This window comes from Agelaius phoeniceus, chromosome 21 (genome assembly GCF_051311805.1).
Source record: "Agelaius phoeniceus isolate bAgePho1 chromosome 21, bAgePho1.hap1, whole genome shotgun sequence".
Lineage (NCBI taxonomy): Eukaryota > Metazoa > Chordata > Aves > Passeriformes > Icteridae > Agelaius > Agelaius phoeniceus.
The window spans coordinates 7,426,678-7,445,187 of NC_135285.1; the positions used below are offsets into that span (position 1 = coordinate 7,426,678).

At 51.2% G+C, this 18,510-nt stretch overlaps 1 protein-coding gene across 3 annotated transcripts in view; it reads left to right on the forward strand.

Annotated features, from left to right (window-relative positions):
- The first annotated feature begins 4,982 nt into the window (after positions 1 to 4,982).
- The window catches only part of NTNG2 (netrin G2), a 50,077-nt gene continuing 36,549 nt past the window's right edge, over positions 4,983 to 18,510 (forward strand). Inside the window, exons 1-2 of one of the 3 annotated variants that reach the window (XM_077189303.1) lie at positions 4,983 to 5,696; positions 8,209 to 9,318. In XM_077189303.1, the coding sequence (XP_077045418.1) occupies positions 9,106 to 9,318 (213 nt within the window). In that variant the 5' untranslated portion in view covers positions 4,983 to 5,696; positions 8,209 to 9,105. The remainder of the gene's footprint in view (positions 5,697 to 8,208; positions 9,319 to 18,510) is intronic. The other 2 variants (XM_077189302.1, XM_054646499.2) reach the window with 2 other exon arrangements.

Genomic DNA, 18,510 nt, shown 5'->3' on the forward strand with positions numbered 1-18,510 from the left:
CCTGCAGAAATGGAGAGCTCCTGGCACCACAGTTGGTTCTGAGCCTCACACTAACCCCAGAAGGCTGGATTGAGCAATCATCTTATTCAAGGACATTGGGATCTGATGTACAAAAGGCCCCATTCTCCTCCTTGATTCACAGATATTTGAGTAGGCAGCAGAGTAAGCAAGAGGAGTTTTTTCCATATCTTCAATATGCAAATAGATGAGTGAGCTCAGCTCTCTATTCATTGCTTCCAACATACATGACACAGATGATGCTGTTCCCATTGTCACGCTAAAACTGGGGGCTTGATGACAAGAAATTCACTGAGCTTCCATCTGCATAGAGCTGAGATGGTGGTTGGGTAGGGAAAGTCACTGCATTGGATTATGTCAGCTCTACTGTCTGCTTCCACAGTTTATTAGCTGTGCTTGGGATCTGAAAGCCAGTTGAAATCACAGTTATTCCTGCAGGATCAGCTCTTGATGTCACCTGGGCTGGGCCTCATCTGTCACTACCCAGGACTGGCACCTTTTTCTCTAGTAGGGGCACAGAGACTGTGATCTGGGAGCCAGTGAAATTACTGAGGGGAATGTTCGACCAGCAGGTGACCCAAGAAAAAAGTTAAGTGTTGAGATTTATTACATGTGCATTTCTTAATAGCACCTTAGCATAACTGGGTCAGTTAGCTGGGAATCAGCACATGTGTGCCTGGGAGGGGGACATGTGCATGGGTCTGCTGGTTCTGTGCTGCTCAACACATCACCTGCTTGGGAGAGAATGAATGTGTTCATCCCAGTGCTAAGGAAAGAAGGAAAAAAGAACAAGTCAACCTTCCACAGCCAGCTGATTATGCATTTTCCACATCAAATTGTCAGCATTTATTCAATTACTTCACTCATTACAAGTGTGTTCTTCAGCCACTAATCTAAAACCCCTCCCTGCTGCTGTCAGCTCCATTAGAAGTGACACGTTCCTTCCTCAGGTGAAAAAGGTTTTGTGGAAGGCATCTCCTCCCAGGACAGGGCTCAGGGCTGCTGGGGGGACACAGCCCTGCCCTGGGAAGGGAGCTCCTCTCCCTCTGCTGCCCTCCTTGGGCACAGGAATCCACCCAGGGGCTGAGGTGAGTCCTCCAAGGGGTAGCAGGAGTTGTTTTTAAAGCCAGACGCTGTCTCAGGCAGGAATTAGAGGAATTCACAGGGCTCAGCCAAGGATACAGAGGAGATCCCCAGAGCCAAAACTGTATATTCTCCAAACACTTCCACTTTAATAGTAAGTTAAAAGGAAAGTTCCCCTTCTGAGGGGTTGTTAATTATAGATCCCTCCTTTAAACAGTCCTCCTGTTTTTATCCATGCTTACACCCCCACAGCTGGTAAAGAGGAGGAAAGCTCTACCTTCCCCAAAAAATCAAATACATCCGAAATGCTTCCTGAGCTGATTCACTTGGCTGGGCTCCTATTTGCTATATGAAACAAAAGACAAGGCAGCAGAAAACAACATATTTTCCCTGTGTCAAGGTGAAGCACTTCCCATCACCCAGCCCATCTCTGCTGGGGTTAATGCACATCAATAATATTTAAATGATCAAAGTTTTTCAGCAGAGACAGTGATGGGGTTTTTTTTTTCTGACTTGTCATGCTTGTTTTCCTTAAAGAGGCAATGACCTGCTGTAGTCAAGGCTTGCAGTTTGGCACGCAGGAGCGTTTTGAGAAGCGTTATCTCCCGAACAGAACAGCAGCCTCATGTTTCCCTGCACAACAACCTTTCTTAGCCTAAAATGCTTTGCATCCCATTTCCTTGATCTGGCTAAGTGCTTGCATGCTGAAAATCCCACCCTCCCTCCAGCTGTCCTTCTGGCAGGAAAGAGACAGCATCTTCTCTCTGGAGAGTACAGTCACTGCTCCTTTGGTTATCTAATCAGGGAGGGCAAAATTCACTCAGGGCCCTGTGAAAGCGCCTGAGCTGCAGAAAATGCATCCCGAGGTCTTGTGCGGGAGGGTGGGAGGAGGCAGCCGGGGAAGCCTCCCCTCCCAGAGCAGATGCTCTCTGCCATTTCCCCAGTAGCTTTCACAAAGGAAGAAAAATGTGGAGAGTACTCCAGGGACTGAAGCATTCGGCTCTTCCCTCTCCTGCTCCCCGGCTCCGTGTGTGCCGAGGCCAGGGCAGCCTGGGCAGGAGGGCAAGGAAATAAATGTCCCCCATCCACCCTCCCGGCCTGCCAGAGCTCAGTTTCTCAGGGTTTGTGTGGGTTTCCCAGCATTTCTCCTAACTACAAAATATTCTGCCTCTTTGCCTTCTAAAACTCTGTGATTTTGTCTTTGCACCAAGCACGAGGAGCTGGGAAGAAAAACCTTCCCATCCTGATCAAGCTGGGAGCTGTCTTCACATTCAGCTTGCTGAGAACAAAAGGGCAGTACAAGGGTGGTGAGATGAGACAAATCCCCCCTGGAAGTGCGAGGTTCAAGCAGCCTTTGCCTCCATCCTCTGTAACACCCCCAAAAAAACACCTTTAAGTCACTTCCTCCCTTTTCCAAACTTCTCCCCAGAGGTCCTGGCGGGCTGGAGAAAGCTACCACTGGAACAAGGTCTGGGTAGAGCTGTGCTTGGCAGATATCACCCCTCACAAAGGGGTCTCTCACCTGCTCCTGGGCTCAGAGCACATTTCCCAGCCGTGTGTTCCCGCTTAATAAAATGCTTACTCACTTGCAGGAGGCACTTTGACATCCTTGGCCGCACACTGCTAGATAAGGAGCATAAAAAGAATGTATTGCTGTTATAGGGGATACAGCAATATGTATCCTCAAATGAAATATCCTTTATAAGCCTGGTTATTATTCTGGCAGAGATCTCGGGTTGCTCTCAGCAGGCTCAGCTCAGCTGAGGTGTTAGCGAGCACATCGCCACGGCCAGTGGGGACTGCCAGGTGTCACATTTACCTTCTGCTCTTCCAGTGCATCCTCTGTCATCCCAAGTGGGGAAAACACTTCCCTCCTCTTCCATGCATGTCAAAAGCACCATTTAGGGAGCCAGATATAGCCCTGGTATAAACAGGTGCGAACCCACATATGTCAATAGAATTACACCTGATTTTAATGGGCTTACATTTGGCCCTTGAGCCCTGGGGATCCCTCTGAGAGCAGAGGCTGTATTAAATATTAAGGGCCTTATTCTCCACCCCTGCCTGTGCTGGAGTAATTAAATCTCCATGCAGACCCATTGATTTTCAGCTGCGCTCTCCTTGTGGGAAGAGGCAGCGCTCGGCACGAGGGAGGGAGCAGAGATGTTCCCTCGAGGAAAAGCACATCCATTTCTCCTCCCCACAGAAATTCCGTCCAGAAGAAAACTGTACCAAACATTAGGTGTTTGCAACGCGTGCTCGGGTAAAAGATTGCAAATGGTCTAAAATGAAGCAATGATTCCAACTCTTCCCCGTTGCCTCCAGGCTGTGACAGCAGCACTGCCGCTGCTTTGCCGCTTCCTTCAGGCTCCGGGGGCTGTGAGCGCCACACAGAATCCTTCTCCTTCCCACATCAGGACCTGCGAGGAGCTGGGTGATTTCCCATCCTCCAAGGATCTCCTGAACCGCGGTGTAACCTCGGACAAGCCCCACAGCTGTTGCCAGCCTCTCCGGGGGGGTTCTGCTCGCTGGTTAATTCCGGCGCTTTGCCTGGAGCTAGCGCCTTTTACCTGTGTGTATACAAGTATTATTGCCAGCTTGTGATCTTTTGAGCTAGCAGGGCTGTGAAAAACGACTTTGGTTTTTCCTTAAATGCCACGGAGTTTAGAAGTGTGACGGCTCACACTGTGCTGTTATTCTTTCCAATTGAAACCTAATGATGCGTGCATATCACTTAACTCTGATGTCAATAATCAGCACACCACTTGGTCTTTGCCGTGGCTATTAGAGGGAATGAAAATGAAATACCAACTCCGTTTTATCCTGTTACTTTACCATAATAACTAATAAAGAAGTAATAAGTGAGACGTGGGGAATTTCCAGGGGAGTCATTACTACAGAGCAGACCTAAAGGCATAAAGTGAAATCCAGGAATATTAGCCAGCCCTGGATTCCCAGCCAGTGCTTCTCACTTGAGCTATACTGCTGCTGTAAAATAAGTGTTTACAGAAGAAGTTACCATGTGGAAAGTATCAGACCGTGTCCTGGAGTGGAAATTGAGCCAGAATTAAAGACATCCTTGCAGGTAAAGACCACCCTGTGCATCAGTGTTGCGTTTAGGCTGGGCCACAGTCAAGACACAATGCCAGCATTTCATAAATCTCACTTACACTCCAGAATATGGGAAACGTTTCCCAGAACAGCTCTAAATCACCTCTGTCTGGTCGCAGGATGAATCGTGGGTTTTCCAGGGACTCTTAAATGGGAGAGGCCACCCAGAGACCTCAGGGCAATGGGTCAAAGGAACCCATATAGCAAAATACTGAGTGCATGAGGTTCAAACCAGGTGTGCGATGGACAATGCATTTTCTGGCTTAGAAATCACTGAATTCTTGGTTAGGAAGGAGCAGTCATTTTTGGGTGGTTGTATACATAGGAGGCAGTGGTGATTCTTTGGATTTCCTCCCCATAAACGAACTGTCGTTTTTCCATGAACTGTCATTTATCCACATGTCAAAAACCTGTCGCTGCTCAGGAGTTCTGTCTTCAGCAGCTGCCTGGTGCAGGGAAAACTTGGACCTTTACCTGCCACAGTTTTATCCACAGCTGGAGCCTCCTCTGCCCCTCAGCATGGACACAGCAGAGTTGAACTAAGCAACCCCAGCTGCTTCTCCAGCCCCGTGCTGGAAGGTGCTGTCACACCTTACAGTCTCCCACCTTCCCAAAGCAAAACCTGGTTCGGTTAAATCTCACAGCACATCCCCACCAGTATCAAGCATTTCCCAGCCATCTGATTTCCCCATCTCCGAGTTCCTGCTTTGTTTATCCTATTAATTCCAACCACCCCCTCTTCCCCCAACACACACGCACGCAGCCTCATTTACAGCATCCTCACCAGCAGAAGCCTCCCCAAAATATTCAGGGCACACCAAGCGAGGACTTACACGTGTGGGGAAACCCTCGTGACTGGGGATTTTTTTTTTCCTCTCTCTCGAGCAAACATGAGCTCATGATTTTAATTTTTTTTTTTTTTAAGCTCTTAAAGGAAAAAAAAAATAAAACGAGAAGCCCCGAGGAGCGGCATTCCCGGCTGCCGTTATCCAGCCGGGGGCAGCGGGACGGCGCGGATGCTGCACCGGGAGCCGCGGGGCCGCCGGGGCTGAAGGCTCCCGCTCGCAGCCTCCTCTTCCTCGGGTGGTTTTCCCTCCCTCCTCCTCCTCCCCTCCCCTGCATTTCCTCCTGCACCTTTAAGAAGCCCATTGCCGCCGGTGGGATGGTGTGTGCTAAAGCTGCACAGAGGAAGTTACGCAGCCGGGATCAGGCACGGAGATAAAAGCTCCGATTGTGATTGAAAGTGAGAGCAAAAGGGATTTCAGCCTCGGCATTAACTTGCGAGGGGAGCCGGGATTGCACAAAGCTCCCCCGGCCATCTGCCCTTGGGGGCCGGCGGCGCAGCGCTGCCCGCCGCGCTGGGCAGGGCAGGGCAGGGCAGGGCTGGGCAGGGCAGGGCAGGGCTGGGGGTGTGCTTTGGGGGTTCCCCCGGCCCCGAAGTTCGCTGCTCCGCCGGGAGCCCCGCGCCGCAGAGCTCCCTCCCGGTAAGGACCCGCAGCGCCGGGCATGGGGGGAAAGCGGGGGCGGAGGGGGGGGCGGGCAGCGCCGCATCTGCCCCAGCCCCGAACGCTGCGCGGCCCCACGAGTTGTTCCCACGCTGTGCTGGGGTGTCCCGCTCTCTGTCCCCCTCCCCGGAGCATCCCCGTCTCCCCGCCGCGGGATGGGGTTGATTTTCCCACTCCGGAGTTTGGGAAGCCGGGGGGCTCCCCCAGCCCAGGGCGCCGGCTGCCCCTGCCCCGCCGATCCCCTCCCCGCTCCGTGCAGCCCCCCCAAACTCCTTTAGGGTGAAAGAAACCGGGGAGGATGGGGCGGAGCGGGAGCGGCATCGGGTTTTGCCGGGAACCGCGAATCCATCAGGGAGAGCGGCGGGATGCGAGTGGGGTTTCCAGGTTTTCTGCTGGGAGCCGCGCAGCGCTGTCGCGGGGTTCGGGCTCCCGTCCCCCCGCCGGGTCCCCAGTTCCGCTGTCCAGGGTGCGGGGAAGGGATGGGCAGCGAGGGAAAGAGGAGAACAACTCCCGCTCCCTGAGCGCGGGGGGAGAGCGGAGAGTTCATGGGGAGAGCAACACTTCTGAGAGAAAATTAAAAACTCCTTCATTGAGTTTACTTTCTGCTCTTAATCCGAGAGCAGCTCAGTTGTTGCTCAGCGTTGTCCCTTTATTTCAATAGGGTGTTAATCCAATAATAAGAAAAAAACCCGAAGCCAGCTAAGTCAAGACACAATCTAATTTTGTGTTTTTAATACTCCGGCTATCAGTCCCCAGTGAGCGCTGAGTACTCTTCAAAGAGAACAAAGAGCATTGATTCTATTTGTTCCCATGAACTGCAGTTTCTTCATAATATCAGGTGAAGATTTATTTTCTAAGAACTAAACTGAATCAAGCAGGGTGAAACCTTTAATTTGGGGAGCCTCTCTGCCCTGTTTGCAGTATGTTGGCTCATTCCAGAGCAACACTCCAACTATTTCTGCAAAAAGACTGGACTGGCTAAGTGGGTGTTGAGCCACAGACTTCACCCCAAACCCGCTTGCCTGGCTGATGAACTGACAGTAAATACATTTTTTCCAGTAAATTTTCACTTCCCTGGGAATCTGTGACATTTAGCCAGCATAACAAGACACTAATAGATATTATAGATCCTTTCTACCTGGGTTTTTCCCTGACAGCCATTCAAGTGCAAGATATAATTGTTGAGGCTGTGAAAATAGATCCATAAACTTAACAGCACCAGAGTCCTCATTAAAACTACCCTGCTTGTTTTCTACACAATACCAGAGTCTCTCACTCTCACTCTTATCAGGCACTTGGCAGTGACCAGTTTGATGTAATAATTAGGAACTGACTTGTTATAACTGAAAAGACAGCTCTGATGTAAGTAGGACTTATAAACACTGTGTCACACTGGCTTATTATTTTTACTACATTTACTCATAATATAAAAATAGCAGCCAGTCTATTCTTTTTCTGGGAGTTTATTCAGGTCCAACGCAGCTATAACAGGCTCTTCGTAGAGAGCTGGCAGTGAAGCATGAGAGACAGCTTCTCTTTTCTGAACTCATTCATCTCAATCAGCAATCTTTCAAGCAAAAAGGGGGGAAAGGGAGATGGTAGCAGAGCGGTGTGAAGCCCCTGAACACGGATCAATGCATCTGTTAACCTGGAGTTTCTGAGCTTTAGTAACTGAGCTTCATGAGAAAGGAAATGCTAAGCATGCTGTTGAAGCACATATGCCTCAATTGTGAAAGAAAAGTTGGGGAAAGAAATAGAAAGGGAATTATCCAAAGGTAAATTTCTGTTCTGGATATGTGCCTCCCACCTTCTTGGACGAGATCTCCCTCCTGAATCTAATATTGAGAGAGGGTTTGACTTTTTCCCCCTCCCCGCTTCGGTTCTTTGTCATTTTGTTTTGTAATTACTTTCAATTTTTATAGCTCTACTGGAAAGACAACAAAATTGCAGAAATGTTGTTCTAACCTGAAATGAATACTGGGAAGGTCATTGCTCTTTGTATTAGGTGAACCTAAATGTTATTAGGACTTTAAATTGTTTTTTATTAAATGTTATTGTTCAGATAAATCATATGTGGGGATGCTGGACAATGTATCTGTCTCCCCAGCTGTCTTATTTATTTGCTTATCTTTTTAGGACTATCAATTTGTCTGTCTGTCCCTTCTCTGTCTGCATATTCCCCATCTCCTAATGACCCATAGCTGCTTCTTGATGTTATTTGAAGACCCATTAGAGCTCCTGTTGTCCAGCTGCTGTTGCAAAGCAGATACCTTAAATTGGGCAGCGCTCCTTCCCTTCTCCCAGACAGCAGAAAAGCCATAAGCATCTTACTATGGATTGCTTTTTATTAAAGTTGTATATCTCCCTGTTACAAAAACCTGTCTGGTGGCTTGGCAAGCCCAGCTGAGAGCTCTGCCTCCTGAGGGACCCCTGTTCTTCGTGCTCCAACTGTCCCTCCTTGCTCCCACCTAATCTGTCCTCCAATTTCTAGCAGGTCCCTCCTGCTGATGAGCTCTGCCTTTGCCCTGACCATGAAAGAGAGAGGAGATCCCAGGTAGCCCCATGGATTGCAGCTGAAGGCTTTGGGAACTTGGTGCTCCGTTGCCAAAAGGCAGAATTGGACAGGAATCCTCACCACCACCACAGGACACAGCAGGAGAAGCCAAAGCCAGCCCTGCCCCAGTCACCCCAGTGACCACCCAGCAACTGCTGGGACCACCACGGGTCTGGGCACCGACCTGCTCACGCTGACACAACCATCCTTTGGGAAAAAGGAATTTCAGCTCCAAGCTCCACGCATTCTCTCTTGTCAGAGTTGTACTGATGGCCAGATGCTCTATTTATTTTATGTGCTAAATGTTCTAACACCCCAGTAATTAAGGCAGACACAGTTTAAGGCACTTTCCACAGCGACGCAGTTGGAGCAGACCAGAAGGTTGAGGAAAACCTGATCCAGCACCATCTCACGGCCTCTCCAATTTACTCCTATCAAATTTCATCAGCAACTCAGAACTTGATCTTTGTATTGATTGACTGGAGTCACCTCTAGATATTTTCATGCTGATTTGGAAGACCTTTCGTACAATAAAAGGGGGAAAAAATGAGGTTAAGGAAGACTTTTGACCACTGATCAGCAACTCTGGCCAAAACTTTCCCAATCAAGTGAATTACAAAGTTGGCTTCCGTGCCAAGAGGAACTTTCCACGTCCAGATCCAGCGTGCAGAGTGGGCTCATCCCTGTTCCTGTCCGGATCTCCTTCCAGTGGAGCATTTTTAGATGAGGAGTTTCCATGCTGATCCCGAGAGCCACCCCTAGCCCAGCCGCCGCCTTCCTCGGGACTCCCGGCACTGCCCTCGCCCAGGGCCCCCGCGCCCGGCCGCAGCTGCCATGCTCTACCTGGCCGCTCTCCTCGTGCACTGCGTGCCCCTGGCCATGGGACAGTATGACATTTGCAAGTCCTGGGTGACCACGGACGATGGCCCCTCATGGGAGTTTTATGCGTGCCAGCCCAAGGCCATGCGGATGAAGGATTACGTGACCGTGCGGGTGGACCCGGCAGGAATCACTTGTGGGGACCCTCCGGAGAGGTTCTGCACCCATGTAAGTGTTTGCTGCCTTATTTCCTGGCTTAGAACAGGCTCTGCTGGTGGCTGGAGGCAGTGTCCAGCCCAGGTGCCACCGGGAGGATGTCCTGGGTCAGGGTGGCCACGGTGGGCACTGCCTGGAGCTGTCAGTGTGCAGAGCAGGGACAGGGCACCCTGCCCAGCAGGGATGGGGCTGGCATGCTGGAGGGAGGGTGAGGAGGAGCCAGGGAGGGCTGAGCAAGTCCTGGGTGAGGTCTGGATTTTGGAAAAGCACACGGCCTGAGCTGCTCCTCTACTTGCTAAAGTGTGGGGTGTGCTCGCCAGCCCCATCCCAAAGGGCTGCTCCAGCACTGCTGGGATTTTATAGGATGTGGGCAGGTGGGCTCAGTTTGAGGCAGCATGAAGGGCAGGGCAGGGGAGTTTGGCTCCTGCACAGCCTCAGCTCTGGGGGTTGGTCTGACAGCCACAAACTTCACTAAAGCTCCTGAAAATGTGGTTCTCCCTCTCTTCTGAAAAGGCTCTGTGGATAGACATTTGCCCTTGTAGTTAATATCTTTAACTTATTTTCTCTTAAATATTAATCATTGCATTTCATTCCGTGCACCACAAAGCTCAGCAGGAACATTTGATTTATAATTCACAAGGCTTTACATTGTTAAAGAGTTCAGGGGTCAAAGCAAAGAGCAAAACAGTAATGCCCCCTCCCAAAGGTCCCCCAGGAGTGGTCCAGGCACACATTTAAGGGACAGACACCAAGCCAGGCCATGCTGGCAGGGTTTCCACTGCACAAGGAGTGTCTTCTAAAAGAGTATATTATTCTTTTATTATAATGAGGAGGGGAGTTCTCCCTCTAAATCAGTGCAGGGAGTCCCATTTTCTATTGCCAGTGCTACCCCATGCCTCAGTTTGCCACCCTGGACCCAGCCAGTGAGGGCACCTCTTGAAAATCCAAGAGAAAAATGTTCCTGTGACACCAAGGGGTGCCAAACATTTATGATCATCAGAACATGCTGCCAGTGGTTACCCAGTTCCCTCCAGCCTAAGGGCTCTCATTAGTACCAGGGAAGACATTTCCACTAATTCCAGATAAGTAGCAGCTTTTCCTTTTAAAAGATCGTTTGAAAAGAAAGATTAAGTCCAAGGTTGCAAATAAAACTGTTAACTATTGATGGGTCAGTCTGTATTTCCATTTATCTGACTGACTGCAGGAGGATTAAAAGGACAACACCAGATTGCTTCCCACTGCACTCACTGCAGCTCTTTGCAAACCCTCTCTGGTTAAGGATGCTCCAGACTTCAGTTCCACTGACCTCCAAGGAAGCAAAAGACACAAACTGCAATCAGCTCCCTGCATCTCTTGATTCAGTCAATACTGAGCTGAAATCTTTCTATTCTGGGCACCGGCAGTATTTCCTTGTAGCGTACGCCTGCCATGTGCTGTAACACTTGCAAACACCGTGTACAGCCGTGAATGAGAGCTACACAAATGCAAAACATGGATTTGCCTCCCTGTCCCTGCCTCACCCCAGCCTGGCCCGGCTCTCGCCTCCCAAAACAGAAACCAGCACTCACAGCACTGTCCCTGAGCAATTCCATGGTGAAGAATCAAGCTAAGAACAGGAAAAATAAACTGCAAGGTATTTTTTAGATGTTTTTGGGGATGGGTTTGTGACATACCACTGTATTCATGGCCTTTTCTCCCCATCTCACACCAGTGCTGTTCTCTCCAGAGGACTAAAGAGTTATAAAAACGAAGCAGAGGAGGAGCAGCCAGGCTGAGGTGGGCAAGGAGCCCACCCAGCAGCCAGTGCACAGAGCAGAGGGTGGCAGCAGGAGAGATCCAGGCTCCAGCCCGTCCTTTGGACTGGAGTGGTGTGGGCTGGGAGGCCATCAAGGTAAATTTTCACTGCCTCTGTCACCGAAAATGCCACGTGGCCACTTACTGCTGAGCATCCCCTTCTGGTCAGCGGAAAGTGGACTCAGCAAGAAATGGCCCTTCCATCGCCGGGGCTGGGTGGTGACTTGACACCTATCGACGTGCAGGGGGAGGGAGCAGAGCCCGCAGAGGATGTGAGCCGAGTTCTGCTCCCCCTGCACTAAGGAAGTGCTGGGCAGAAATCGATGGCTCTGCCCACGGATCGTTACAGCCCCGGAGAGGGGAGGGCAGCAGCTCTCACAAACCCAGGGCAGCTCCTGGCTGCCAACCTGCTCAGGTGCCTTTTGGTGTCCTGCTATCCTTTCTCTTCAGGTTTTTAATTATTTCCTTGTAACAGGTGGGTTCTCATAGGAGCCTGGCTTTCCAGCAGAGAAGTTCTTACGGTGACTGTATTGCTTTCTTAGGTGTCTTTCAAAACAGCAGGGGACTGTCCGTGCGGTTAAACTCGCGTTACTCAGAATTAAGTGCAGCCCAGCGGGGCTCCTGCCCTGCTCAGACAGCTGCAATCAAAACTAAAGACACACAAACACCTCTCCGTGCTCAAGGCAGCCAGGCAGGGATGAGCTGCACCATGTCCCCACGCAGGGCAGGCCAGGGGCAGAGTCCTGGTGACAGTCAGGACCAAGGCAGCCAGGCAGGGATGAGCTGCACCATGTCCCCATGCAGGGCAGGCCAGGAGCAGAGTCCTGGTGACAGTCAGGACCTTGTCAGACAGCGAGTGTGCCCTGCCAGGCTGCACAGACCACAGGATCACACACTGCCCTGCCACAGCTCCAGCAGTGCTCACGAGACTTCTGCACAAGGAGGCTTCAGGAGATGGCAGGAATTATTTGGAGGACCATCCTTTGTGTTTTATAATAATTCTGGTCACATCTGGCTGCTTCCTTCTGATTGGGAAGTGTTTTGCTGCTTATTAAAGTCAAGGGTTTTGCTTTTTCCATAGTTTCTGAACCTGTTCCTATTCATGGCAATGCCTTCCTGGCAGGGTCACCTGAAAAATGAATTGTACTTTGCCTCCTGGCAGGGCAGGGGGAATGGTGGGAGCAGGAACAAAGATGGATAAGTAAATAAAAGCCTGAATGAAACTGAAAGTGTGACTGAAAACTAATAGGGAACAGATCTTTTAAACCAAAGGTGTCGAGGGAGAGCTGAGACTTCAAAGATCACAGGCAGGGCACGGCACAGAGCAGCTGAACGTGGATTTCAAAGGAGAGGGGTTTGCAGGGCAGGCCCAGCTGGGAAACAGCCAAGCTGCACATCCCCATGGGGAAGAGGGGAGATCTTGTGTTCCTTCACCTTCCCACCCTCGTGGGCAGGAGGAGGAGGAGGGTGGCACAGCTGGCAGGCTGCTCCCAGGTGCTGAGATGCTCTGAGATGCTGAAACACTTCTTTGAGCAGGGACCCTTGGGAGTTTGACTTTCAAGCGTCAGCGTTTTGCACACAAGATAAAAAATTCCTCAGGTTTTGTGGGGAGCTCACACACAGGGGGGAGCAAGCAAACACCAAAGCCCAGCTCCTTGCAGCTCAAGGGGTTTCCAAATCATTCCAGCAGAAACAAAGAGAGGTGTCCATAACAGACGGTCATTATGGGATGGTTTTGCTGCTCCTCGACATCCCAGTGAGAGCACAGGGAACCCACCTTGCTGCAGGAATGGGAGCTTTTCCTCCCCCCAGAAGTGTCAGGACAGTATTTCTTGTTCTGACAACACTCTTTGATGCAGGGCCGAGCTCTCAGCCCATATTGATGGGTCAGGGGTATTTTTATTTGGCGTCAGCATTGTTTCATCAGCTAATAGAGCTTGTTGACTTTGGCACGGGCACATGAAAGGAAAAGGCTTTATTTATTCATTACACATGCAGCCAAATTGGATGTTTAGTTTAATTCTTAGCTAAACTTTTCTGAATGACATGTGGTTATAAGGCTTGTACTAAAGGACTCTTTCTCCTGTGGACTGGGTACTAAAATTGGAAAAAGCAAAAAAACCTTTGGGCTAAGAAACCCTTTTCCCTGCATTTTTAGCCTATCTCATACAACTCTACCCATCTATATCTTTGTACACCTGTTTAGGTGCAAACAAGGCATTGTGGGTTTAGGGATGATTAAAAGCCAAAAGTTTTTAAAATAAGAAGGGAAAAGCCAAAGATTTTAAAGCAAGAAGGGAAAAATAATTGCTCCAGCAATGCTATTCCAAAAGCATTTTTAAAGATGCAGCATGTTCTGGTGGTTAAAAGATGGATTCATCCCTTCTGGTACCCTGAGTAGAGACCCACAGCCCTTTCCCAGCCCACCAGAGTTCTGCCTTGTTTTTAGTAGAACCAGAGGGCAAAGCATGAGATATTCACTGTCCTAGGGTTCAAGGACATCCTTTGGGTAAGCAGAGCCTGTATCCAAGTCCAATGGAAAAGCCTTTTCAAGAAAAGTGGATATTCTCCCTCCTCCTTGAATAAATCAGCACTACCCACTGCTGGTGGCAAACCCATCCTTGGTTGTAGCAGAGGAGTTGGAACTCCCCTTTGCCCTTCATTGTGGAGCCCATATGGCCCTGGGGTCGATCACTTTGCCTTTGTGCCAGAATTCATCAGCACAAGAAATTCACTCTGTGCTGTCAGATCACCTGTACACCCCTGGCAGGGCTGTAGGGAGGGAAAGAAGTGACTTTCTTTTCCCAGCTGCAAAGTGCTAACAGCCCCTCCAGTCCCTCAAATTAACACCTGGAAAATGCTCCCCTTTCCTTTAAGGAAAGCCTGGAAAAGACAACTTGCTGCCATTTCCACCCCGAGGAAGGTCTCCCAATCCACCCCTTGCACCCATTGTGGCACTGCTCTTGAGTGTGGGAGAAAGAGCTGGAGCCTTTTGGTTCTGTTCCCACCCTTAATCACTCCTCAGCATCAGGGTTGCTGCAGAGGGCACTGTTTGAAGCCAGGATCAGTGGCTCCTTGCCCCTGGGGCCAGACCCTTGGGTTGTACATTATTAGCTGCTCAGCAAATTACACACTGCTCTTCTCCTGCCACTTCAGAGTGCAGCAGGATCTGGGTGTCTTAAAAGGAAAGGCTTCACAGAAAAATGAAAGAATACAATTCAGCTTCAAATTAGAGAGTGCTGAGCAAACTGGATTTTCCCTCAACAGCCTGTAACAACTTCCTTAAATGCCCAGTTCGGGATTCATCTTGTTGTAAAGTGGGATGCTACTCCCCTAACAAGGATCATTTCCAACTGCTGATGGAAAAGACACAGTGATAAAAATGAAGCTGTCAAGTAGATTTAATTGGTACAGTGAGCAAGTAAGTTTTCCCCTACCCTGAAGTATTCAGGAAGAGTAAACTACTTTTAAGAAAAGCTTTGCTTTTTAAAGGGAACAGTGTCCAGATGGGAAAACCAGAAGAGAATGGACTGAAGACTTGCTGGCAAGTGTGGCCAGAGCTGGGAGAGCAGTTCTTGCAGCAGCCCTTATACAGCAGCTTCAGCTACCACAGCTTTCCACTGGCAACTTTTGAAGCCAAAGGCATTCAGGGAAATCCTTCCTATTTATTTATTTTAAAATCTGCATCGTATTCTATGGCATAGATATGATTTTCCAATAAACTTTAAAAGGATTTCTCCCTACAGAAAATCCTGCCTGAGTGGGAAGAAATGCTATCCTACCATGCTGTGGTTTCCCCAAGTGAAAGTCCAGTTCTAAGTTTCAGATCTTAGTTTCAGATCCCAAACCACCCTTTTACCATCAGCCTTTTGAGGTGGGGAGCTTTGGCTGACCCAGTTACTCAGGCAGTTCCACACAGAGCACAGGTTTCTGTGTTGAAAAACCCCAAAGAGGCTTTTTCCTCCCCAAAGCACACAGCACTGCTGGGTGACCATTCTGGAGATGTCTCTGGGGAGAAGCTGCTGCCTGCAAAGCCCTGGCAAGCAGCAATTTGGACTTGCAGCTTCACCCCAGGTAGATGAGCCATTCCCTGCAGTCTCAGACGTGTCCCATGAAGTTCCCACTCATGCCCCCTCTTCCAGGCAGGGCCAGAGGGGACAATTGCAGCCCTGACCCTGTTCCTGCCCTGCTCCACTGCCCTGCCCTGTTTGGCACTGGTGCCTCTGCACATCTGCTCAGTGCCACCTGCAGCCAGGCTTAGGGAACCCCTGTCTCTTGGCTCTGGGGTGGATTTCTGCATTGCTCAGCTGTCCCTGGGCAGGGACAGCCACAGGGGGGCTGCTGGCCCAGGAGCTCAGTTCTGCAGAGACACCAGGCTGGGTTTCATCCCCAGCCATGCAGGAGCCTCCTTGGAGCAGCTTTCCCTCTGCTCCCCTCCGTGGAGCAGCTCCAGCACAGTGCCACCACTCCAGCCAAGGCGCTGCACACCCCAGAGCAGTGGGGTCACTGCTGCCCTGTGCTGGGCTCCACTGGGATGCTGCCACCACCGTGTCCAGTCCTGCCTTGGCACTGCCACGTCCCAAAGGCAGAATTAGCACAGATTCAACTGGTTTCTACTCCAGCCAAAGCGTTTGTAACTCCCCATCTGCTGGCTGAGTCAGCTGCTCCAGCTCTGTAGTGCTGCCAGTCAGGAGGTTTGGGGAGCCCTGCCTGAGGAGAGGATCACTCTCGGGGTCTCAGGGACAGCCAGGACATGTTTTGGGCTGACACAACTCAATCCAAACCCCTGACAGGCACCTGCTGAATTGTTCCCCTGACACAGAGCACAAAGCAGCCAAATGCTTTTCCCACAGCAGCCAAGGCAGAGCTCTTGATGCAGCAGACAGACACAGGAGCCCTGCTCAGAGGCTGGCGTGGGTGCAGGGGTACCCATCACCCAGCTGTGCCCCCTCCACACACGCTCTGGGCAACACCTGCACCTCCATTTGAGAAGCACAGCAGAGCCTCCACTCCCTCCCCTTTCCCACCCCCGGGCTCTGCATCCTGCCCTCCCCCATTCAAACTATCAGGGCCTCTCTTACAGAATAAATTATTAATAGCGGCGTAGCGAGCCTCTCTGCAAAGGCTGCATGTATTGAGCTTACAAGGCGCACAAGCTTTTAGAGAGCAGGACACTTTTCCTACTTCCTAAGCAATTTCTTAGTCCTGAATCAATAATGCACTCGCAGCCCTGCACACAGGTCGCTGCTGCTGTGCTCCTGCTGCTAGGGGCTGCGGACACAAATACATCTCTGTGGCAAGATGCGAGGGCTTAATAATCTGGCAGGGAAGGGATGGGGTGGAATCCAAGCAGCTTAATTTGTAAACAAGCTTCAGGGAAGTGCCCTGGGAAGAGCAAAGCTTGCAAGTCCCCGGTACAGAAAGTCTGAGTTTGGAGACAAGCTAAAAAGCAGTCAATGGGATTAATCTGCTGCTTTTTGAACGCGTGCCCACGGCTGCCAGCTGAGGGGTGTCTGGTTCATCTGATCCCAGGCTCTAGGTCACCCTACAGCCCCCGGTGCCCAAGGGGGAGGTTGAGGGGGGATGCCTGGCAGGGAGGTGGGGGTGGAGGTGAGCCCAGGGCGGCAGGAGGGATGGGGTTAGAGCAGCTCACCGGGGGATTAGCACTTCACAAAGAAAGAGCTGCTCAAAAATGATTCCACGGGAGGCCGGGCTGCTGCGGGTGATGTGTGTGTACACCCAGCACAGATGAGATTATCTGCTTAGGAGTGGAATTTTCCGGGCAGGGTTAACCCTTGTGCCGCCCCCAAACCAGCTGCAGACGCCTCTCAGGACAGGGTGCTGGGCAGGGCATCCAGCAGCAGCAGCAGCAGAGCTGCTCCCAGGCCATCCCTGGGCTTTGGAAATGGAGGTGCTGCTTCCAGACCACTCTGCAAGCAGCACACTTGGGGCCCTTCTTGGAGAGGTCACCCCTGGGCTGGGCTGCGTTCAGGCTGGAGGCTGAAATTCCTCCTGTAACCAGATTTTCTGTTTCTGGCTCAGCCAGAGTGGGCGTGAGGGGATTTGTGCCGGTGCAGGAGCTGCGGTGCCAGGGGGCACAGGTGACTTGGGTCAGCCCTTGCGTGGGACAAGCTGCATCTCCCTCTGGATCCTCCCTTTGTGGAGAGGGTGCTTCCTGCCTGGATGTCACCCTTTTGCTGAGGTTGTGTCATTTACAGTGCAAAGACCAGTTCAGACCCTTTTAATGAGGTGCTGCCAGAGCACAGGGAGAGTTTCAGACACAGCGTGGGATGCGAGCAGAGATTTCCTTGAGCCTCACATCAAGGTTGGGTAAGGGAGCCACTACTTTGCCCTGCTGCAGGTGCCTGGGGGCGTTCAGTCATCAGAAAGGTGAAGCCCACAAAGCCTTGTGAAACCCAGCCCTGCTCCTGAAATCCCTCCCTGCCTCAATTTTCCCATCTGGAGACAGGACATTGCCTGCCACCAGCCCACCCTGTCTGGCACGGCGATGTCTCCCCAGGGCTGGTGGAGAGAAGGGCACAGTGCTGAGCCTGTATGAAATACGAACGAGATGCTTCTGGAATTCAGAGCAGGCTGGAGGGGGAAGGGGAAGAGCAGCCACGAGTAGGGCTTGAATCTCTTCTCTGGCAGAGAGACGGGCCCAAGGGAGCCCGAGAGCCTTGAGCGAGCGGCGCTGCTCGGTGAATGAGTATCTGCTTCAGGCCAAAGGGAAGAGGCAGAACAGCAAAATGTCTCGCTGAGTGCGTCCTGGTGTCTCACCCAGAGCCAGCAGGGCTGGTTCTGCTGACTCACGCTCTCCCAAAGCCCCACCAGGCAAAGCCTGTCCTAACGCCCCGGCCAGGGGTGACCTTGTGCTCGGACAGCCTCGGATCCGGCAGGAAGGGGAAGGAAGCGGAGCAGCAATCAATCCCCCAAACCACGTTCGGGGAGGAGATGCAGGGTGTGACATTCGGCTGAGCCAGAATTAGCAGCAGATCTGTGGAGGGACCCCATTTCCACCCTATTAATAATTCATCCCAGCTCTGCCTTTACCTGCTCATAAACAGCAAACAGCTTGTTAGCGAGGACGGTTTTCTCCCCTTTTGCTGTCTCTGCCTTAATAAGAGCCCCTTGCAGATGGCTGGGGGAGGGAGGGTGCAGGGGAAGGACACATGGGTGAGCAAAACACCCCACTAGCCCTCCCTGAGCTTCAAATCCTATCCCATCCCATCCCTTCCCATCCCATCCCTTCCCCTGCTGAGGTGAAGATGCAAAATAACCCCTCACCAATGCCCAGGTGCCTTCCCAGAACCTTCCAACCCACGTGGGCCACCTCAAAATGCCCCTTTGGAGGGGCACTGGGAAGAGGAGAGTGATGCCTGGAGGATGTGCTTTGCTGGAGCATTCCCA